This window comes from Dendropsophus ebraccatus, chromosome 15 (genome assembly GCF_027789765.1).
Source record: "Dendropsophus ebraccatus isolate aDenEbr1 chromosome 15, aDenEbr1.pat, whole genome shotgun sequence".
NCBI classification, from domain to species: domain Eukaryota; kingdom Metazoa; phylum Chordata; class Amphibia; order Anura; family Hylidae; genus Dendropsophus; species Dendropsophus ebraccatus.
In genome coordinates, this window is record NC_091468.1 from 67,209,530 (window position 1) to 67,235,015 (window position 25,486).

At 41.9% G+C, this 25,486-nt stretch overlaps 1 protein-coding gene across 1 annotated transcript in view; it reads left to right on the forward strand.

Moving 5' to 3' along the window:
• Positions 1 to 25,486, forward strand: part of GRM1 (glutamate metabotropic receptor 1) — a 164,049-nt gene that overhangs the window by 20,332 nt on the left and 118,231 nt on the right. The window contains exon 2 of the mRNA XM_069954576.1: positions 17,096 to 17,345. Within this exon, the coding sequence (XP_069810677.1) occupies positions 17,096 to 17,345 (250 nt within the window). The remainder of the gene's footprint in view (positions 1 to 17,095; positions 17,346 to 25,486) is intronic.

Consider the following 25,486-nt stretch of genomic DNA (forward strand, 5'->3'; position numbering starts at 1 on the left):
AGTGTTGTATCCAAGTTGCTTATGATACTATTTATCTGGCTATATACTTCATAGACAATGGGCAATGTGTGTCTAATGCAAAGGAAATTTACATCTGTCTTCACGCTGCAATTGTTCTACCTGTATCTACCAGAACACTACCATGTTACTTGGCCGCTACCAGCGGGCAGTGGAGCCTTAGAATGCATATTGCTTCAATTTCTTTACAAAAATAAATTCATTACCAAGGGGAAGGAGTGTAAATAGCTTTTTCACTGAGAGACCGCGTTACACTTTCTTTAGATTTGTATGGAAAGGAATCTGATTTGTAATTTACTTCTTTTGAAAAATATATATATAAATCTTTTTTTAAAATAAATCTTGTCTTCCAGTACTTATCAGCTGCTGTATGTCCTGCAGGAAGGGGTGTATTCTCTCCAGTCTGACAGTGTTCTCTGCTGCCACCTCTGTCCATGTCAGGAACTGTCCAGAGCAGGAGAGGTTTTCTATGAGGATTTGCTGCTGCTCTGGACAGAGGTGGCAGCAGAGAGCACTGTGTCAGACTGGAGAGAATATACCACTTCATGCAGGACATACAGCAGCTATTAAGTACTGGAACACTGGAGATTTTTTTTTTTATATAGAAGTAAATTACTATTCTCTGGCACCAGTTGATTTGACAGACTTATTTTTTGGGTGAACAATCCCTTTAAAAGTTGGATTCATAACTTCAACTGACTATTGGCAACTGACTTCTGGGGCTCTGAGTCACTGTATGTAACTGCACTATAGTCGCTTATATGGTCTTCAGAGATTGTGCAGAGCTTGTATTTACCACTGCAATGATTTTGGTCTGTGTATAGATTTTGTTGTTGTTGTTGTTTACCAACAGTATGGTGAAAAAGGTGGTCAGGTATAGTGTAAATATTTCTTTTACTTTTATCCCACAATAAAAAAAAAAAAAAAAACTTTTTGACTGTGTGTAGTTTTATTTGTGACTTCATTTACAGAACACATCAAAGCATATTGACTAGAGATGAGCGAACCTGGAGCAGCTCGAGTCGATCCGAACCCGATCGTTCGGCATTTGATTAGCGGTGGCTGCTGAAGTTGGATAAAGCCCTAAGGCTATGTGGAAATCATGGATATAGTCATTGGCTGTATCCATGTTTACCAGACAACCTTAGAGCTTTATCCAAGTTCACGGTAACGATGTCCCTGCAGCCCCAGCTAATCAAATACCGAACGTTCGGTTTTGGATCGACTCGAACCCGAACCCGGTTCATTCATCTCTAATATTGACATATTCTGATAGAGGTTTACCTATAATATCTGTCAAGTCTCTCTCTTGAAGGCCGAGCTGAGAGTGCCGGACACCTTCACACCTTTCCTAATCAGACTAGGATTTGTATTGTTTCCAGTGTTACTGATACAGTAGAGCTGCAGCCCAGTCCTGGTTCTTATGCATAGATACCTAGATCACATTACCTTCCTCCCCTTCTTGTACTACATTTCTACACACGGCTTCAATCAGTGCAGAGGCTGCTGAAATCACAGGTATTAGCTTTCAAACTCTGTCTACATACAGCTTGCAGTTCCCATTTGTGTCAGTAATCCAAGTTATTAAAAAAAAAGTGAAACCATTGCAGGTCTAGTGTAAATCTGACCAGCATAATATCACTGTATACACACACATCTCCATCTAGTGCTGTTGTCTTATAGGAATTATTTGTATGCACCAGACGACTTTGTCTCTATACAGAGAAGGAATCCTGAGTCCACATCACCTATTAATCATGATGGTGAGAGACCAGAACTGTCTGCGACTGCTAAAGAGCCCGGGACGTTGCTTATTTCTAATCTTATTAGTACTGACAGCGCTTAATGTACGTCCAGAGAAACTAAGAACATATGCAAAAGAATTCCCATGAGGAAAGTAGAATAGGGTAGCATCTTACTATATATATATATATATATATATATATATATATATATATATATATACATATGTATATATCCTTATTATGTGGATAACTATAGAAATAAATCCTGTTTAAATATAGTATATCCATGTACAGTATGTTACCCATTCTATTACAGACTGATCCACCTTCATACTACAACCATTGGACAGAGGTGGCAGCAGAGAGCACTGTGTCAGATTGGAAATAATACTCCACTTCCTGCAGGACATACAGCAGCTGATAAGTACAGGAAGATTTGAGATTTGTGAATACAAGTAAATTACAAATCCATAGAACTTTCTGAAACCAGCTGATTTGAAAGAAAAATATTGACATTGTGTTTTATGAAGAAGTTATAACAGATCTTCGCTTCCTTATGAATATATAATTCCTTATTATTGATATAACATATCATTGGCATATCACGCTTTTACATGCTGTAGGATGTATGGTTTTAGCACTTGCAAAGCACTTAGCATCTTCCAGTAACTTTTAGTTCTTGCATCTAGTTAGTTTTCACACATTCATCGCCATTTGGGTCATTGATGACAGGATTTTAGCTAGAAAAACTTTCCTTTTAGCAGATTTTTTTCCTCCTCTATAGACAATGACTGCTTCTATATACAGTAGGCGGTACTCTTTTAGCACCTGAAAACCACTTAACATCTTTCAGTAACCGTTAGTACTTGCATCTAGTTTTTACACATTCATTGGTACTAGGGATGGTCCGAACCGAGTTCGGTTCAGGTTCGTACGAACCCGAACCCTCGGTAATGATTCCCGCTGTCTGCCCGCTCCATGCAGGGGGCGGATCCAGCGGGAGGACCGCCTGGAAAACTGGGATACAGCCACAGCCATAGGCTGTATCCCAGTTTTCCAGACGTAACTCCCGCTGGATCCGTCCGCCAGACAGCGGGAATCTGCTGCCGAGCATTCAGCAGGTTCAGACCATCCCTAATTGGTACGTTGGCCCTTGTGGACAGGGTTTTAGGATGTTGCGCTCGGGAGGGCGTCAAAAAACTCTATAGACATCTGTTACACTCCGACTAAAAATTCCAGTTTATTTCAAAATTTTACAGATGACTATGATAGTCTACAATATCCCCAAATATTATTAACAGCAAACAGAAGCAGACTGAAGGGTACTCAGCACATTCTATACATTGGCTCATCGGAAAACTGGGTCAACGTTCCTTCTAGGCGTCTCGACCTTCAACCAATCTCTAGATATACAGTAGCTGGGAGAAGTGCATGGCAGCGTACGTCACAGTCGGCTCAGCGCTCGTTCAGGCTCCATAGACTTACTGTATTTTCCGCTTTTATAAGATGCTTTTTGTCCCCCACAAATTGTCTTTTATAAAGTGAACATGCCGGCGTAAAGTTTAAAGGGGAAGTCTGCTAATGCAAATGCTTATTGTGCTTATTTCTCTGCACTTACTACTGCATCAAGGCTTCACTTCCTGGATAATATGGTGATGTCACTTCCTGGATAATATGGTGATGTCACTTCCTGGATAACATGGTGATGTCACTTCCTGGATAACATGTTGATGTCACTTCCTGGATAAAATGGTGATGTCACTTCCTGGATAACATGGTGATGTCACTTCCTGGATAACATTGTCATGTCACTTCCTGGATAAAATGGTGATGTCACGACCCGACTCCCAGAGCTGTGCGGGCTGTGGCTGCTGGAGAGGATGATGGCAGGGGGATGCTCAGTGTCGTTCCAGTGCCCTGTGTCCCTCAGTGTCGCCCTGCCATCATCCCCTTTCGCCAGACTTCTCCTTTAAATAGCGCTTGCTCCTGTCTCTCCCCGAAGCCTTCTTCAGGCCTCCAGTGCCAAATACTGACAGATGCTTAACCGGCAACCGCACAGAGATGTGCCTGCCACCACTCCTGCCTCTCCCTTCCACCACCTGTCCGAGCACCATGGAGCATTCTTCAGACCTCCAGCGCCGGCCACCGGTGCATGCTGATCCAACAGCCACTGCACAGAGACATACCTGCCACTGCTCCTGACTCTATTTGCTGCTGGCCTATCTGAGCCCCAGGGAGCCTTCTTCAGGCTTCCAGTACTGGCTACTGGCATATGGTAATCCAGCAGCCGCCACCCAGAGGTATACCTGCCGCCACTCCTACTTCTCCCTGCAGCTGGCCATTTTATCATCCTCTCCAGTAGCCAGGAAGCGACATCACCATGTTATCCAGGAAGTGACATCACCATGTTATCCAGGAAGTGACATCACCATGTTATCCAGGAAGTGACATCACCATGTTATCCAGGAAGTGACATCACCATTTTATCCAGGAAGAGACATCACCATGTTATCCAGGAAGTGACATCACCATGTTATCCAGGAAGTGACATCACCATGTTATCCAGGAAGTGACATCACCATTTTATCCAGGAAGTGACATCCCCATGTTATCCAGGAAGTGACATCCCCATGTTATCCAGGAAGTGACATGACCATGTTATCCAGGAAGTGACATCACCATGTTATCCAGGAAGTGACATCACCATGTTATCCAGGAAGTGACATCACCGTGTTATCCAGGAAGTGAAGCCTTGATGCAGTAGTATAAGCATTTCCCGTAATAAGTGTATATTGGTGATTTGTGTAACTTTTGGGAGGCAATACAATACTTTAATAATAAATTTCGCCGGACTTCTCCTTTAAACGGAGTGCAGAAACGCAGTGTGAACTCGGCCTCATCTAAAATATGCTGGTTTGTAATCCAGATTTCACATTGGCCCTCAGGGTGCAGATATAATAAATGTGCACTGACCAGCACTCTTCTCTTACTAGTGATAAAGTTAGAGGAGAGGGAATAGGGTTGCTTTGTTTATAAGCCGACATTGCAGTTCAACCGCAGAGACATAATAACATACATAGTAATCTATTATATCATATATTATTAAAGGGATTTGCTCTAAATTCCAAAGCTCAGCAGGACAGCTCCTGTAAATGTAAAGCCCGACTCCGGGGGGGGGAGGCCTGAGTGACAGCCAATAATAAGGGTATATCGGTCCCGTACCAACAGTCCTAGTCACCTAGTTATTATAGCTTTGAGTGAGGTTAACAACATGCATTTATTCATTTTTTTGTCTGTATTTGTTGTTTTGAGGCTATACGCATGTAAAATAGAATCATTTCACGTCAATGGAAACAATATAAATCGTTATGGTGTGTGTATCCATTGGTGGTGGTAATGACCCACTAGATTTTTTTCCTGGTAACGGTCTACTTAGTACTGCCTAAATGCCAAATAAATGAATGTCATTATAAAGTAAAATAAATAAATAAATAAGTAAATCAATAAAAATATATATGTAATAATAATAATAATAATAATAATGATGATGATGATTATTATTATAATAATTATATAATATATATATAATTTTTTCTTTCTTTTTTACACTTCCTGGCAATGGGCTACTTAGTACTGCCTAAATGCCAAATAAATGAATGTCATTATAAAGTAAATTAAATAAATAAATAAATAAATAAGTAAATCAATAAAAATATATATGTAATAATAATAATAATAATAATAATAATGATGATGATGATTATTATTATAATAATTATATAATATATATATAATTTTTTCTTTCTTTTTTACACTTCCTGGCAATGGGCTACTTAGTACTGCCTAAATGCCAAACAAATGAATGCCATTATAAAGTAAAAAAAATAAATAAATAAAAAATATATAACCTCCAGTTATTATATTTTACAGGCTGCTTGACAGGGCGACCACCCTTTCAGTACAAGTAGCTCTCGGATAACTGGGACCTCCCATGTACTGAGCATAATAAATTATACTACTTCAGGTTGAGTGTCTATACAACAAGCGCACCAACCAGAACGATTATAATTAGGACGTAATAGACTGTTGAGAGACAGCGAATAGGTTGCTATGCGATTAAGGAAATCAATGGGAATGTTTCTTCTATTCCATCAGTTACGATGCCGTCAGGGCCGCGTCCTATGATTATATGTAAAGTGTATGCAAATCTCAGGTGCACTTATATTACGTCTAATTAAAAGAGACTTAGGGACGTTCATTACGGGTCGTTCTTATTTATTAGTAGGGGTCGCCTTTTTGGCGGTAATGTAAATGTGATTTATTGCTAATGAAATTTATGTCCAGTAACTCGAGAAGAAATAAATGGCTTTGCTTTCCTTGAAGCTGTAATTAAGCGTTTCTTCCCCCATGGCAAAGATTCAGTGTAGACACCCCCCCCTAAGTAAATAGAACTTAAAGTGTCCCTCCAGACATCCTCTCCACCTAATCTGACATCAGGCATCAGGAGAAGCAATAGTGATTGGCAGTAGAGTTGCTGAGGCAAATGTAGGACACCCAGCGAGTACAGTGCTCCGGTCCTATACTAACTAATATGCCAAATTGAGCTTTAGAGGATGCCTAGAAAGACAATTTAAAGGGGTACTCCGGCAAAATATTTTTCTTTCAAATCAACTTGTTTCAGAAAGTTATATAGATTTGTAATTTACTTCTATTTAAAAAATATTTAGTCTTCCAGTACTTATCAGCTGCTGTATGTCCTGCAGGAAGTGGTGTATTCTCTCTAGTCTGACACAGTGCTCTCTGCTGCCACCTCTGTCCATGTCAGCAACTGTCCAGAGCAGGAGAGGTTTTCTATGGGGATTTGCTGCTGCTCTGGACAGTTCTCCAAATAGTCTGTATCTCCAGTGACAAAATCCACTGACTAATGCTGCTTTAGGCCTCATACACATATTACATGACTGTAGCTGCCAACAGCTCTGTAGCCATAGAGTTCTTTATCATACAGTTTCTCTAGTTAGAAAATAAGTGAATCTGGAATACAATATAAGATGTTAAATTGTTGTTTTAATAAGGTGCAATTTTCTGCAATTCAGCCATTCAAGTGTATGAAATTACCTGAGCCTGAGCGCGGTGAATGGAGTCTCTCATCTATAGTTATCCTGTGTATTTATGCACCGCTATATGTCAGCCCTTTGTTTAAACACTAACAACTATATAATACTGTGGAGCCCAATGCATGTGCAGGAAAACAGTTATCTATCACCAATAGAATAACTGGCACTCACACAGGACTGAGGCAGATTGAGTTTCATTGAACTTAAAGGGGTACTCTAAAAAAAATTTTCTGTCAAATCAATTGGTTACAAAAAGTTATATAGACTTGTCATTTACTTTTATTAAAAAATCTCCAGTCTTCCAGTACGTATAAGCTGCTGTGTGTCCTGCAGTGGTGTATTCTTTCCAGTCTGACACAGCGCTCTCTGCTGCCACCTCTGTCCATGTCAGGAACTGTCCAGAGCAGGAGAGGTTTTCTATGGGGATTTGCTGCTGCTCTGGACAGTTCCTGACATGGACAGAGGTGGCAGCAGAGAGCGCTGTGGCACACTGGAGGGAATACACCTCTTCATATATATGTATACCTGTCTGACACCAGTTGGTTTGAAAAAATATTTTTTTTTCACCGGAGTACTCCTTTAATAAAAAAAAAAAAAATTTAACTTAATTTTGAGGAACTGCAGTACACCTTTAGGCCAGGTTCACACTACATAAGACACCGGTCGTTTTGTGACCTGGCCGTGTCACAGAACGGCCGGTGTCAGTGAAGTTTATCTTAAACTTCAATTCTATTGAATTGGGATGCTGGCACGTGTCTGTGCCCGCATCCGAATTCATCATTGAACACAATCCCGCACTCTCCATTGTGTGACCTGTCAGGCTTGTACAACCGTTATTCAATGAATGACATGTCAGTTTTTTGTGCAGCCGCTAGGGATCTCGGACGGAGCGTATACTATGTATATACACTCTTGCCGGGATTCCCTCTGACTGCAGTACAATGTAAGTTTTGTATTAATCATGGCTGTTGTTGCAAATCGGCAACAACGGCCGTGATTAATGCAAACTTATGTTGTGTGAACATAGCCTAATGACATAATAACAAATTTATATAGGCCAGGACTATAACAGGCATCAGTTTACATCTGCGTTGGAGCTCAGTTGCAGAATCCATTTATTTAGTGTGATCTAGCAGGTAAATATATATATATATATATATATATATATATATATATATATACTACCGTTCAAAAGTTTGGGGTCACATTGAAATGTCCTTATTTTTCAAGGAAAAGCACTGTACTTTTCAATGAAGATAACTTTAAACTAGTCCTAACTTTAAACAAATACACTCTATACATTACTAATGTGGTAAATGACTATTCTAGCTGCAAATGTCTGGTTTTTGGTGCAATATCTACATAGGTGTATAGAGGCCCATTTCCAGCAACTATCACTCCAGTGTTCTAATGGTACAATGTGTTTGCTCATTGGCTCAGAAGGCTAATTGATGATTAGAAAACCCTTGTGCAATCATGTTCACACATCTGAAAACAGTCTAGCTCGTTACAGAAGCTACAAAACTGACCTTCTTTTTAGCAGATTGTGTTTCTGGAGCATCACATTTGTGGGGTCAATTAAACGCTCAAAATGACCAGAAAAAGAAAACTTTCATCTGAAACTCGACAGTCTATTCTTGTTCTTAGAATTGAAGGCTATTCCATGCGAGAAATTGCTAAGAAATTGAAGATTTCCTACAACAATGTGTACTACTCCCTTCAGAGGACAGCACAAACAGGCTCTAACCAGAGTAAAAAAAGAAGTGGGAGGCCACGTTGCACAACTAAGCAAGAAGATAAGCACATTAGAGTCTCTAGTTTGGGAAACAGACGCCTCACAGGTCCCCAACTGGCATCTTCATTAAATAGTACCCGCAAAACACCAGTGTCAGCATCTACAGGGAAGAGGCGGCTGCCGGATTTTGGGCTTCAGGGCAGAGTGGCAAAGAAAAAGCCATGTCAGAGACTGGCCAATAAAAGAAAAAGATTAAGATGGGCAAAAGAACACAGACATTGGACAGAGGAAGACTGGAAAAAAGTGTTGTGGACGGATGAATCCAAGTTTGAGGTGTTTGGATCACAAAGAAGAACGTTTGTGAGACGCAGAAGAAATGAGAAGATGCTGGAAGAATGCCTGACGCCATCTGTTATACATGGTGGAGGTCATGTGATGGTCTGGGGTTGGTGCTGGTAAGGTGGGAGATTTGTACAGGGTAAAAGGGATTGTGAATAAGTAAGGCCATCACTCTGCACCGCCATGCCATACCCAGTGGACAGCGCTTGGTTGGAGCCAATTTCATCCTACAACAGGACAATGACCCTAAACACCTCCAAATTGTGCAAGAACTATTTCCAGCAGAAGCAGCAGCTGGTATTCTATCATAGGTAATGGAGTGGCCAGCGCAGTCACCAGATCACCACCCCATTGAGCTGTTGTGGGAGCAGCTGGACCGTATGGTACGCCAGAAGTGCCCATCCAACCAATCCAACTTGTGGGAGCTGCTTCTAGAAGCGCGGGGGGCAATTTCTCCAGCTTACCCCAACAGATTAATAGCTAGAATGCCAAAGGTGTGCAATGCTGGAATTGCTGCAAAAGGAGGATTCTGGGACGGAAGCAAAGTGTGATGGAAGAACAATGTTATTTCACATACAAATCATTATTTCTAACCTTGTCAATGTCTTGACTCTATTTTCTATTCATTTCACAACGTACGGTGGTGAAGAAGTGTGACTTTTCATGGAAAACACAAAATTGTTTGGGTGACCCCAAACTTTTGAACGGTAGTGTGTATATATATGTATATTTATATAACAATGCTTTTTTTGGCCATTCAAATTTTGCTAAATAATTGTAAATAAATGGACACTAGATGGGAACCCAACGGACCCCTTTAAAGTAATTGGGATTTATAGGAATCTATTGGTATTGGTATCCATTGGTTTTGCACATGGAGCTTCTGCTGTAGATTGGAATGAAGTAAAATGTTATTTAAAAAAAAAAAAGGTAAAATATAACAAAGCAATGAATGAATGTTTTTTTATGTACTTTAGAGATTAGAAATATAAATTCACAATAAGAAATTCGACTTTTGTACAAAGTCACAAGATTCTTCCCATTAATCCAGGAAGGCTGTTTCCTGTGATAGTCACAGTACTAGGCTAGACTCTGTATTTAAATTTTAAGCAGATAAAAAACTATTTTACTTAAGTGTGTAAGAGTGTAAGTGTCATTTAAAATATTTTTGCAGAAATCAATGGTACAAGTGACTTTAAGAAACTCTATAAAAGAAACAGATTGCTGAACTCAGGTAGACCAGCCAAACAACACTGCCGGCTGCTAGTGAAAGCGCTCAATGCAGTGAAGTCCTAGGTGCATTGCCCCCTGGGAAACATGAATATGCAAAAGAAGAGCCTGTGGAGCCTCTTTGAAGACTCTCAAGACACAGGACTAGCCAGATATTTTGAGACTCTTCAATGAGGCTCCACAGGCTCTTCTTTTGCATATTCATGTTTCCCAGGGGGCAATGCACCCAGGACTTCACTGCATTGAGCGCTTTCACTAGCAGCCGGCGGTGTTGTCGTTTGGCTGGTCTCCCTGAGTTCAGCAATCTGTTTCTTTTATGGCTCTACTAGGCATTGCTCCCACTTAGCCAGAATCCTGCTCCACACTGATGAGGGGCAACACCCCGAAACAGCTGTATGTGGATGGTTACCAAGCCTTGGTTTATCCCTTGTCATTACATTGACTTATAGGGCCACTTAATATGGTGGTTTTGCATATTTAAGAAACTCTGTAATAGGTTTTATTAGGCAAAAAAACTTTTTCTGAAGCTGTTTTTCCGCCTCACCCATCACTTATCTGTGCATTATTAGGCGTCTTTATTATAGAGGAGCAAAGTGAAGATGGGTTTGCTGAATCCATTCTAACCTATGGAGGGGGGAGGGGCCGAGAGGGATGAGTGAGAACGAAGAGGAGAAAAGCAACTGTACAGTTTGGAGACTGTCTGGGCACATAAAACGCTGCATTCACTGGTCAGAAAGGTCACTGCATATCTGGGAGCTTGGTGAGATGAGACTGCAGCATGATGTGCTGCGCATGGCTGCCTTTCTTCTCTCCAAGCTCACTCACCCCCTTCCCCATAGAGCATAATGGACACAGAAATCCTGCTTCTTCTGAAGTGAGAGGGGAGGCAGGAAAACAGCTTTTTGAGTACGAAAGGAAAATCTTTTGCTTAATAAAACCTATTACCGAGTTTCTTAATATCGCTTGTACTATTGAAAGTTATTGATTTCTGAAAAATGACATTTACATGATACTATTTACATTAATACTATTTTCAGAAGATGCACTCTGTGTAGAAACGACCGGCAGCTTCTCATCTGCTAATAATTCTAGCACAGACTCGTCAGGCATTACAGTTATTTTTTTTGACAACCAGATGTTACAGGTTTCTGGCCAGTAGACTGAACATGGACGTTACCCAGATGAGAGGTTACTTGTGATGAGGATGCGGATAATTTTTAACACCATCATGTACTTAATATACAGTAGGCAGAACCTTTGACATGTGCAGTATGGTGATTTGCTTGTGCAGGCCTAGCGCTGTGTATCATCCTGCTCCAAGCTGTGACGGTGCATGAGGAGACATGTTCCTATATAAATCCTGTGCACTAGCGGTGGACTTTGTTAGATTGGTGTGTGACACCCTGGGCTAAAAGGGGTTCTCCAGCCAGAATCCACTTACCTCTCAAGCTCAAGTGCCGCCTCCCGCAGCTCCGGTCTCTGGTGTGAGGTCATTCCTTGTCTTGGGCGGGACTTGAGACGTAACATGGTAGGCCATCCAGAATGGCTTAGTGGGCCTTTCATGTCACGTCTTAACACCAGGAGTAGTAAAAGGGGGGAAATGCCAGCGTGGTGGAGTGCCAAAATGCTGGAAAGTGCTGGAGCCAGGGAGGTAAGTGGACGTTAATGCTTTTGGACATTGCCAGAAAAGGGGTCCCAGCCGGAATAAAGTAAAACTGTCTCAGTCGCCTCTAGCAACCAATCAGATCCCACCATTCATTCCTCACAGACTCTTTGAAAAATGAAAGATGGAGTCTCACTTTACACCAGTTTGATAAATCTCCCCCAATTAATTTTTTTTATTAAACATTGTGGTACATTCGCTTTAATTAATCCTACCTTTAATTACGGCCCTGGTATTTACCACCACATCTCAGATCTGTGAGGTAAGGATACTCATACACTCATATACCACTATGTGCCTCAATGATTTGGTCATCCATCCATAGGGGGGCATGTTCTGCTGCCGTCTCAGAGACTCATGGGCTCCCAAGGCTTCTCCTCGCAGCTGCTGGCTGTGGCCGCTATAACTTTAGGCTGAATTGTTGGCAATGTGCTGGGACCTGGGCTTTGTGTATTCTAGCTGGGTCCCACTGCACAGCATCCAGTTAATATTAACATCCAGCAATCTAATAATTAGTTATGATGCCGCCAGCATCCCGGCAACTGAACAGCTGAAATATATCTGTCATCCTCCAGAAAGTGCAATGTAGATAAGAAACAGTAAACACACAAAACAGGTAAAATAACCGCACTAAAATCTTGTATGAATGTATCCGAGTGGATAGGGGATGTTTTTGTGAGTTGGGAATATACCTTTTAAGCGTCTCTGTACCCACAATCTGTTACCCTCAAACCACTTATAGCTTCGGATAGCTGCTTTTAATCCAAGATCTTACCTGGGGTTCGTTCGGCAGGTGATGCAGGTATTGTCCTAAAAAACAACTTTTAAACTTGCAGCCCTGTGTCAAATTGGCGTGGCTTAGAGTGTCTGTTCCTTAGGCTGGTACACCCTCTCTGTCCCTCCTCCCTGCCCTCTTCATCATTAGGTATGCCCTGGGCACAATTTCTCCTAATCATCACTTGTCTAAACACTTAATGTTCCAGCACATGTGCAGTGTTCAGACAAGTGATGAATAGGAGAAATCCTGGCCAGGGGCATTCCTAATGATGAAGAGGGCGAGGAGGAGGGACGGAGAGGCGATGCAGGCCTAGGGCACAGACACTTTAGGCCAATTTGGCACAGGGCTGCAAGTTTGAAAGTATTTTTTTAGGACAATAACTGCATCACAGAAACACACTATTGCAGCTCACCGATTCTCCTGGGAACTTTAGATGGTGCACAGGACTGCTGTTCGGCAAACAGCCATTCGGGATACATGGAAAGATGAATGTCCAGCTCCACACTTAGTTCCCTTGCAATGCTTTATTGACTTACTTCAATAAAGCATTGCAAGGGAACTAAGTCTAGAGCTGGACATTCATCTTTCCAACAACTGCATCACCTGCCAAATGGACTCCAGGGCAGATCTTGGATTAAAATCAGCTATCCGGTGGTACAAGCAGGTTGAGGGGGGGGGGACAAATTGTGGGTACAGAGTTGCCAGAGTTGCTTTAAAGGGGTAGTCCAGTGGGGGGGGGGGGGCATTTTTTTCCTGACACCGGGGAGGAGGTGGCTGAGGGAAATGATGTCCACTCACCTCCCCGCTTCCTGGTGTCTGACGTGGGCCCGAGACGTGACGTCTCAGGTCCGCTCAGCCAGTCAGTGACAGAGGATCCGTTTTTAGGTCTGCTCAGATCCCGCCTCTGTCACTGACTGGCTGAGCGGACCTAAAACGTACCAGAGCGCCGCAATGCGGGACCCACCACTGGAACCGGGGAGGTGAGTGGACGTCGTTTCCCTCAGCTACCTCCTCCCCGGTCCCAAAAAAAAAATGCCCCCTCGCCGGAGTACCCCTTTAAGGGGGTGTCAGTGTCAATCTATTGGCAGCCTAGATCTGTTGTTTTTGCAGCTACAAGTACTGGAACCCATGTAGCTTTGGCACTGGTTACTCTGCTATTAATTTATTAAAGTCCCACAGAAGTATAAAAACTGCAGGCAGGCTGGTAGGGGCAGGAAAGTAAAAAACAACTGAACACACCCATTTCCATGCCTCCAATGCACCGCTCCCAGGTTCCCGTGCACATCAGCTGAGGTCCTGCAGACATTGCTCCTGTCACTGACAGACTGAGCGGGCGATTGCTCAGCCGGAGACTGGATGTTGCAGCTGGAGAAGCCGGGTATTGGACGTACCCAGTTTCCAGCTGAAGATGACAGCCAATGGATGTGGACGGACCTGGGAGCAGCACATCGGAGGCACCGGGATAGGTGAGTTCACTTGTCATTGTTTTCCTGCTCCACCAGCCTGCCTGCAGTTTTTGTACTTCTGTGGGACTTCTCCTTTAAGAAGCAGAGGTCTCCTAATAAATTCAGTGCATCTGTGTCTTCCTGTTCATCTCAGAAGTAAATTGTAGTAAATTTGGCGGGTATAGAGGCTATGCCCCTTCATCGTAATTACTAGAGATTAGTACAACAGGAGCATGCTCCAGTCCGATCCTTCAACATCCAAGAAATTGGATGCAGCCCTTAACGGAGTCCTGGAAAACATGGCTACAGCCTATAGACTCCTGTTGCGCTGTTGTGCTTATATCTAGTAATTACACTGCTTGGCAGTTGACGTGTAAGGTTGGGTTCACACAGTGTTTTTGCAGTTTGTTTTTTCATCCATTTAATGCAAAAAAAGCATTTTCCATTTTGATCCATCTTCCCGTTTATATACATTTAAAAAAAAAAAAGGGTTAAAAAAACAGAAATGATGCACACAAATACTTTAGTTTTCCATCCACTTTTTTTAACGGATGAAAAAACGGACTGCAAAAACATAGTGTGAATCCAGCCTAAACTGGTAAAAAGTTGAAAATATTTGCACAAAACAGAGTTTGTGTAAAATGTTGCTTCTTCTTCTTCCCCCCATGTTCTTGCATCACAACAATCTAATTGAAGAACACGGCCTGTATTAACACAAGAGAAACCCGCAGAAGAAATGTGCCATGAAGTGTGTTTTTCCCCCTTCTCTCCCTATAGATTATGCCCTGTAGACAGCAGTCAATGTTTTGCGAAGAAAATTACTAAGTATGTCGGAGAGTGTTTTCTTATAAAGTACATTAGTCGTACTGATAATTTGTGCTCATATTGGATATGAGTGGGAGGGAAAGCTGGAAATGCCAGAGCGCTCTGTTTGATGCATTCTATAGCCCCCTTTGTCTGCATGTCACCTTTTCACAGGATTAACCTCTGTCCTGCCAACTCAGCTACATGGGTAGAAAAGACGAGTCTGTCTTTTACTGAGACGAAAAAAATCAAGCGCTAATCGCCTGGAAATCGGTTTTAAATGACAAATTTCTTTATACAAAATATGTGTAAAACACATAAAAAAAATTCTAATTCTATAATATACAGGAACATACATGTGATTAAGAGGTTTTTTAGGCCCAGTGTGTGATTGACTGGTGAATAATGGCAGTAGCTGTATAATGGGGCCTCTTGCTGGTGTGGCGGCCTACCGGGGTAAATTCGGCCCCGCTCACTCCTGTACACCAGGGACAGGGAACCTCCTGGCCGCCAGCTGTTGTAAAACTACAATTCCTAAGTCCCAACAAGCTCAGGGCCATATTGTGGTGGCTTCACTAAATATACAAAATATAATCATGATATCTTTAACACTACAGAGATATTTAAATCTTGCACCTAAATTAACATCACAGTGGTAGAGAGCCACCAAGAAGCTACTAGTCTGCTGCAAACGCGCAAAAATTCGTTATGTGAGCTTTGTGAATTTCGGGTCAAATTTGTTAATGTTCGAGAATTAAATCTTAACAAATTCCAAAAAAACAGCCAAACTATAGTAGCTACAGTACTGGGACTATTACTGGAGGATGAATTTGTTAACGCATGTTGTTGTAAAAGTGTCAGAACTTGGAAAATCACAATTTTAAAAAAAATGTCAATCAGCCAATCACTCGTCCAATCATGAAACCCAACTTGTATAACACAGCAGGAGTGGAGTGTGAGCACTGATTGTAAGGCGCACTCTCCAGTCACTGATCCCAGTAAATTGGTATAACAGTAGTGAATAATATGGATTGTGTCTTCTCTGGTCCCAGTGACATCCTATAGGCACCCAGTTACTTGGTAAACTGGACACATGGTTGGCAGCTACAACAAACAATCCCCCACAATCAGCCCTCCTATCCTATCCTCTCCTCTCTGTCCTTATATCACTCTGTTAGTCTCTCCGCACTGTCCCTCCTCTCCTATCTGACCCTATATCACTCTGTTAGTCTCTCCTCTCTGTCCCTATATCACTCTGTTAGTCTCTCCCCTCTGTCCCTCCTCTCCTATCTGCCCCTATATCACTCTGTTAGTCTCTCTTCTCTGTCCCTATATCACTCTGTTAGTCTCTCATCTCTGTCCCTATATCGCCGTGTTAGTCTCTCCTCTGCTCTCTGTCCCATTATCATTCTGTTAGTCTCTCCTCTCTGTCCCTATATTGCTCTGTTAGTCACTCCTCTCCTCTCTGTCTCTATATCACTTGGTTAGTCTCTCCCTGCTCTGCTGTAACTGTCTGCTGCCATCCTACTCTCCTCTCTGTCCCTATATCACTCTGTTAGTCTCTCATCTCTGTCCCTATATCACTCTGTTAGTCTCTCCTCTCTGTCCCTATATCACTCTGTTAGTCTCTCATCTCTGTCCCTATATCACTCTGTTAGTCTCTCCTCTCTGTCCCTATATCACTCTGTTAGTCTCTCATCTCTGTCCCTATATCACTCCTAACGGTGCTCCTGACCAAGGATTACACAGCTAACAGCACAGGACTGGTGCCGAGGTGGAAGTTAAGAGACTACTGTCCTACTCAGCGCCCTGTGCGCAATAGGGACATACCAGCAGGATAGATTCCTCTAACCTGCTGATACTTCCCCTTTAAATATGTTTTACTATTTTTACATAGCTCTGTATACATTTAAGTTGCTGGTGGGATTGTTTAGTTGATTTATATTCAGCTGTTTAAAGTAGGTCCTGTGCTCAAAACGTCCTTATATATCTAATGTAGCGCCTTGGGCAAGGATTTCCCATCCGAAGAATTGTAGAATGATTTTTAGTTCTGTTATGTCTGAGCGCAGTGGGGGGTCAGCAGGTCATGCCAATGCGAGCTCTCAGCTATAGAGACTAATGTCACAGAATCAGAAAGTGCAGGAATATTAAATGCTGCAAACACAAAATAAGGAGACGTGTACAGAAGCAGAAAAAAAAAACTAAAGTCCTTTTTATTTTATAGGAAACTATGGGGAAAGTGGGATGGAGGCTTTCAAGGAACTGGCTGCACAAGAAGGCCTGTGCATTGCCCACACGGACAAGATCTACAGCAACGCAGGGGAGAAAAGCTTCGACCGATTACTGAGAAAACTTCGGGAAAGACTGCCGAAAGCGAGGGTGGTGGTCTGTTTTTGTGAGGGGATGACAGTGCGAGGACTTTTAATGGCAATGAGGAGGTTGGGCGTAGTCGGTGAATTTCTGCTGATCGGAAGGTAAGATCATTTTTGAGATTATCTGTGCAATTTTTTTTTTTAATTCTATATTTCTTACGTGTTTCATGAGATTGTGTAAGATTTTGGCAGATTGTGTGAATTTCTATCTTTAGGCTATGTTCACACTACGTAAAAGCACGGCAACAACGGCCGTATTTTTTGCGGAGCGCAACAAAACCTTATCTGGTATGGGATCCCGGCCAGAGCGTATACACATCGTATACGCTCCGGCCGGGATCCCATACGGGGCCGCAAATAACTGACATGTCAGTTTTCTGCAGCCGGAATTCAGTGAATAGCAGCCGCAGAAAGACTTGTCAGTTCACAGAGTGAAGCGAGCGGCTCCGGCCGCTTTCTTCACTGTGTACCATGGGAAGCTCTGATGCGGGCGCGCGCTGATGCGCCCGCATCAGAGCTCTGTGGCCGGACGGATCATCCGGCCAGTACTTAAGATGATCCGGGCACAGACCGGCCCTTCCGTGACCCGGTCGGGGTCACGGAATAGCCGGTCTGATACGTAGTGTGAACATAGCCTTAGACTGGGTTCACACTACGTATATTTCAGTCAGTATTGTGGTCCTCATATTGCAACCAAAACCAGGAGTGGATTAAAAACACAGAAAGGATCTGTTCACACAATGTTGAAATTGAGTGGATGGCCGTCATTTAATGGCAAATATTTGCTGGTATTTTAGAACAACGGCTGTTATATTGAAATAATGGCCGTTATTTACTGTTATATGGCGGCCATCCACTCAATTTCACCATTGTGTGAACAGGTCCTTTCTGTGTTTTTAATCCACTCCTGGTTTTGGTTGCAATATGAGGACCACAATACTGACTGAAATATACGTAGTGTGAACCCAGCCTCACTGTGTATATATATATATATATATATATATATATATATATATATATATATATATATAGTTTGTTACTCATTTGTGCTAAGTTCACTGACGTAGCAAATTGGCCCACCAGAGCCTTAAAGGATCTTCTAATGTATGGCCAGACATAATAATACTCCCCAAAGGTCCATTGTGCGCTGACTTTGGAGACAGTCACTGGCCTAGCCACTGGGGTTTGCTTCTTATGGGCTGTGTTATAACTAGAGATGAGCAAACTGAATCTTATGAGCTGAGATTCGTTCCAAACTTTGCAAAAAATTCTGTTCAGTATCGAACCAAACTTTTTGCAAACAAGTTAGTAAAGATGGGAGCCACACAATTTGATACACATGAAAAACAAAAATAAAGGGTATGCTCACCTGTCCGTGCTCCCCCAGTGTCCTCCTCCAGGTCTCTGGTGTCCCCCAGTGGTCGTAGCCATCTCCAGCACCCTCAGCCAATCACTGACTAAGATGGGACAGTGCTGCTGCCAGTGATTGGCTGAGTGGGCTGTTACTCTTGGGACAACTTAATTTGGTGGTTTTGGTGGTTTCCTTATAGGAGCCACCCCTTGGCTGAGTCCTTCGCGGAGGGATATCTGGCTAGTCCTGTGTTTTGAGACTCTTCACTGAGGCTCCTTGGTCTCTTTTTTTGCATATTGATATTTCCCAGGGGGCAATGCACCTAGGACTTTACTGCATTGAGCGCTTTCATTAGCAGCCGGCAGTGTTGTTGTTTGGCTGGTCTCCCTGAGATCAGCGATCTGTTTCTCTAATGGCTCTACTAGGCATTGCTCCCACCTAGTCAGAATCCTGCTCCGCACTGGTGAGGGGCAACACCTCGAAACAGATGTATGTGGATGAAACCTGGCCTTGGTTTATCCCTTGTCATTACATTGACTTATAGGGCCACTTAATATGGTGGTTTTGGTGGTTTCCTTACAGGAGCCGCCCCTTGGAGGGATATCTGGCTAGTCCTGTGTTTTGAGACTCTTTGATGAAGCTCCACGGGCTCTTCTTTTGCATATTCTTGGGACAAGAGTAACAGCCCGCTCAGCCAATTACTGGCCATGGCGCTGTCCCATCTCAGTCAGTGATTGGCTAAGCAGGCTGTCACTCTCGGGACAAGAATAATAGCCCGTTCAGCCAATTACTACCACAGCACTGTCCCGTCTCAGTCAGTCAGTGATTCGCTCAACAGGTTAGAGACGGCTACGATCAGCGGGGTTTGACAGAGAAGGAGGACACAGAGGGACCGTAGACAGGTAAGTATTGATGAACGAACTTTGTGAACTGCACTAAAACTGCTAAACGTTATGGAAGAACCTGAACTTAACTTCAAAGTTTGGCGAACCTGCTGAACCAAATTTTTTAAAAGTTCGCTCTTTTCTAAATATAACTTTTTTTAATGATGTTTGCAATTACTTAAATAAGGTTTACGATAGCTATGTCCCATATGGATCCTTCGAATTGGTTCTTATTTTCACTTCAACAAACCCCAGTCTAACATTCAGACCGGGTACAATCCAAGGCGAGTTGAGGGACATTGAATAATGAGTGTGTAATGCTGCGATGTCTAATTATCTGTGTACGTACCCGGAATTTGTTGTCGCTCTATAAAAATTATTATTATCATTATTTCACCCGAACCCCCATAACCGGTTTCCCAGTCAGTAGACCTCAATGAGGTTAAATGTAAAGTGAGAGATCACTGCGGGAAAGACACAGCAAAGTCTGCGGCATAAAGTTTAGATGATCAGCTGGTATTTTTACACTTGAGTAATCTATTGTGCAGTTTGCCAAGAGAATGGGAAGTTTATTTGTAGTTGACATTTTGCCTAGAGGAGAGCCGCGCTTCGGTCTTCAGACTGTATAACGCGCCGAGACTGTTAACTCTTTAAAATCCGTTTGTAATAGAGAGAAGTAGAATTCCAATGACGATGTGAAAACAAGCGGAATATGTTCATAATTCTGAAAAGTGTTTTTTTTTTCAATGATTTAGATGTTTAAAGGCTGTTTTCAAAGACAGTATAAGGCTATGTTCATACCTTATATTTTTTATTACAAGAACGGGCATTGTTTGCAATTAAAACAGCCGTTCTTATCATAAAATAACGCAATGCATTAAACTGTATGCAAACAGTGGCCGTTGTTCACAACCTGTATTGAACAATGGCCGTTGTTGTTATTATTTGTAGCCGTTGTTCCCGCTTTGTGCACACAATGCATGGACGTTCTGATTGTCCTATGGTTAATTAGACTGCAGGCACACCCAAATGTGCCTGCAATCCAAATAGAAATAAAATGATGTTCCTGCGGCCCATATGGCACTATCGGCCACAGGCACATGTAGAACAACGGCCATTGTTTTAACAAAATTTGTACATAGCCTATACATGTCTGTATAGGTAGTGTCTGGGTATAATACTGTGTGATGCCAAACACTGATGCTTCGCTTTACGTGTTATATTCCATTACAATTTATACTCAGTAAATAATGTGGAAACACGTTCTCATACTAATAGTAATATATAGTGAGGGAGGCTGCAACATGAAGCTGGTGATGTGATAATTACATTGTACTTTGTACTGGCATTAGCTAATGACGATATTAATGGATAGATCATTACTAAAGGAGATATATATATAACTTTACCAACAATCTTATTCTTTTTTGTATTTTTGCGATGTACGTTTCACATTTCACTGTTAATACTGTTATACTAGCACGTTACTTTATTTAATATGCAAATTAGGTGGTTTGGTGCACTGGAGGCAGGACTCCCCTACTCCAATCAGACCCGCCGGCCCGCCCCTTAATGAATATAGAGGCAGTGCTCTGCAGTGACAAGTGTCAGGGAAGAGGAGGGGCATGGTGGAGTGGAGATGGTAGTCCCTCCCCCAGTGCACCAAACTGCCTAATTTGCATATTGCATAAACAAAAAATTTTGCAAAAACTGGGCCAAGGACGTAGGTAAGATTCTTGGTATTCAGGGGTCAATTCATTTACCATGTGGCCGGGATTTTTATTCTCTTTTGAGATTGTTGGTCTGTGAAGATGTATACACAGCAAAATATCTGCCACATGTACAGCGCGATGTCTAGGTGGATGTCCTTCCATTTCAATTAGGCTATGTTCACACAACGTCAAAAAAAGAGAAAAGCCATTTGCTTTTTCTATTTGAAAAGACGTCCGTTGTTGCTGCGATTTAACCGACTGCAATGCATTGAAGTCAATGGGATGATGGACGTCCAATGCACACAGTGTATAAAATGATGGACGTCAAAATAATGATCATGACAATTATTTTTGCACAGCGGACGTTATTCTTTAGTAGTTCACACACAGTTTTTCTTTTGTCACCGTTCTTTCTTCTTTTTTACTATTAAATTCAGTGGACTTTTCGATTAGAAACAAAGGGAGATCGGTCGACCTAAACTAGAATAATGTATCAATGTGTATTGCACTGACCGCCCGTCAATCCTCAAAATAACAGACGTCATTGAGGACTTAAAATGACAGACGTGATTTTAAAACTTATAAACAGACAATAAAAAACGTTGTGGGAACATAGCCTTAAAGTGACTTTTCGGGATCAGTTTCCCTGTGTGTACATCAGCACTATATCTGTATCATCACATTTCTTATTGCATTTTTCTGCAGAGCTCTGCAAGCCAAGGCCATGTTCACATATGGAAAAACAGTGGCCATTGACATGGGTGTGCCCGCACTTCAATTAGCCATAGCACACAATGTAAAGTACGGCCAGGAGCTCCGGCCTGTCTTCCGGCTCCCTGACGTCCCGCTCAGCCAATCAGTGCGCTGTCCCGCCACACCCATTTGCATATTTAGAAAATGGAGCAGATTGCAGGAAACCGGGCGGTGGTTCTCGAAAACCTCTGCTCCCAAATTTAAAATTGCCTCTCTGATGTTATCTGCTATGCATGAAATAGTTCCCATAACAGTTTTCCACCTTAAGGCTCAGTTCACACTGAGCAAAAATGTCAGAAACCCGTCGTGCTTAGTGCCCTGCAGTGAGTGAATGGGAGGGAATGGATGTGCCCTCTAATTCGCTGACTGCAGGACAATGAGCACGGTGGGATTTCGCGGTTTTTGCTTAGTTTGAACTGGGCCTTAAGGTGGAATGAATGAAAATCATGATAATTCCAGGAGCCCTGAAAGTTTTTTAATTTTTCGCCGGACTGTACTGACCCAGCCACGCATGTCAGTACAGTCCCGCAAAGATTTAAACACTTTTGGCGCTCCCGGCATCGCAATGATGTTCATTCATTTTGCTGCGCAGCTTCACCGTCCGTGGTTCCGTGTTTCATGGAGTAAAGCAAGACATTCGGTCATATCAAACTTCTTAAATGTTTTGAGGTGACGGCTATGGAACATAGATAGCGATTTTCAGACCAGAGGTTCTAAGAATATTGTGACAAGTCGCAGATGTTTGAGTTGACAATTTGCCAGCAAGAACCTGTCGGCATTTGACTACACCTGTGTCTGGTTACAAGCATAGAATACTGTATACAATGCGCGGTCGCAGTGATGAGTAACGTAATGGAAGGGGTAACATCAACCTCCGAGCTGTCAGGACAGATGAGGAGCATTGTGGGAAATTAAGTCTTGTCAAATTTTACTTTTTTCTTTACGTTTGATTTAGTATTTCCCGATGTTCAGCTGCAGCACAATCTGATGGATATCATATAGACCATTCCATTTTATAGCGTTACATGCATTTCAGTTTGAAGTTATAGTGGGACATCCGAAATCATACAGTAATTCAAGGGTTTTTTGTAGGTGGACTTTGATAAATAATCTGTGTTAAAAGACCAGAATTCTGCAGCGGTCTGTTCTCAACAGATTGCCATTAGGAGTAAGTCTGTGTTCACACTGTGTTTTTGCAATTTGTTTTTTTTATCCGTTTTATGCAAAAAATGGAGGGAAAAACGGATGCATCTGAGTGCATCTGTTTTGATCAGTTTTTTCATTGACTTTCATAATAAATAAATAAAAAATAAATAAATAAATAAAAAAAGTATCAAAGCACAACGTTTTTTTTTAGCGTACATAAAAGTGTGGTCGACCATGCTTTTTAGAGATGGGCGAACCTTTCGGACTTTTTGGTCCGAAAGCAGTTCACTTGATCATGATGCCTGTGATCCCGGGTGCATCGTTGCGATCCCGGGAATATGCGGCCAGGATATTCCAGGGAATCGATCTGGAATTTCCTGGATTATCCTGGCCGCATATTCCCGGGATCACAGGCATCACATTCGAGCGCAGATGCCGTCGGACCAAAAGTCCGACGGTCCGCGCATCTCTAGTGCTTTTGCGTACGCAAAAAAAACGTGTTTTGATCCATTTTTCAATCCTTTTTTTATAATGGATCAAAGCAGATGCACTCAAATGTATCTGTTTTACATCAGTTTTTTTGCATAAATGGATTAAAAAAAAAAAAAGAAAGAAAACTATTTTTCTTTAGAAAGTTGTCACAGGAACTAGATGATTATTAACATTTAACTTTGTTGTTAGACCTTTCTTTCTTATGTGGTTGTAAATTTTTATATGCACATTTTTCATATATATATATATATATATATATATATATATATATATATACACCACTGTTAATGGATATACTGTATCAATTTAAATGTTAAATTCTTTGCAGGCAAATTATGGCTGAGAAACCTCTGAAAACTTCTAATGCACCACGTGAAAAGGGCAGCACTGGTTGAGTGCTGGTTACAACTACAACAGATGGCACCTTGAGCCCCTTACCATCCATGCATAATCTGTAATAGGGCATGGACCTACCAGGTGGTAGACAGGATGGACACACACAGTATATTGCCTCCTTTAGTGCTCCACACAGTATATTGCCCTCAAAGTGCCCCAATACCTACAAATTATCTTATAACATTGTTGCCGATAAATATTTCCACCATACAGTGATTACATAATGCCTCCATACTGCACGTTAACAAAACATTTAGACATTACTAATGATACCACCACAAAATCCCTAAATAATACTGCCACATCATGACCACCATCATTACCACTACAGACCCTATAATACAGTGCAGGTATATCCAGTTACTCACAGGGGGCATCTTCTCTGAGTCGTTTACGTTTCCCTTTTCTCTCTCTATTCAGCCTAGGCCATCTTGTAGTCTTCTCCTGGCACACTTGCCGGGGTTCGCTGGGTACTGGCGCCTCCCTTTGATTGATGGGGTGATGTGCCCTGTGCACTTAATAAGTAACCTAGAGTCGGAGCTCTATAGGATACCACCTGCACCCCTCCTTTTGTAATTTCATCACCCTCTAAAAAGTAGAGCATATTCTGATGACGTATCTATAAAGAGAGGATATTCACATGAAAAGGACTTCATGGCTATGTTCACACATCGTTGAAATCGCTGATGTTTTTATTGGACACCATCATTTAACAGCAATTAAAAACATTTTTTTGAAAAATAATAGACGTTATTTTGCGTAAAATCAAAAAGGCCTTTAAAAGTTGTGTGAACATAGTCTACAGTATCAGTCCATTAATCCCACACATTCGTCCTGACACTATTAAATAGGCAACAATGTATAGCAGCCCCCACTTTTGCTCACCTGAGTTCCCAACACCTGTGGTGCTCTGCAGACCTTCAACAGCATTCACGAGCTTCATGCAGGAACAACTTTATTCCATCACACAGTAGTGGATACACACAGGTTGGCTACGATCGTTTCACGCTACTTGTGCTTTCTCCTGGCCATGCTGAGAGGAAGCGTATGTAGCGCATGAAACTATCGCAACCAATATGTTTGTAACCACTACTGTATTATGGAATAAAGTTGTTCTTGCATGAATTTTGTGAGTGCCGCAGTGGTTTTCCCATTTTACAACAGTCTATAGTCTAATTACAAATATCATTATCAAGTAACCCCATCCACTGACATTTATATGTACATTTCGGAAGTAGACTATGTTGTATCAAACCAAATGAAAACCTAAATGATCTCAATTGCAGTCGGACATATTTCCATCCACTAATTGCTTTTGCATGTGGACATTCTGCCATTGTCAGGGTTCGGAGGGTAAATGATTATAGTCTGATTTCCATCTCCCATCCATTAATATGGTGCTAAATATAAGATGTGTTTGCAATAAACCAAACCATTCGATGCAAGATAAAAGTCTGTGTTATATGACCTTCCTAAATGGGTGAAGAAGACTGAAATGCTAATCATATT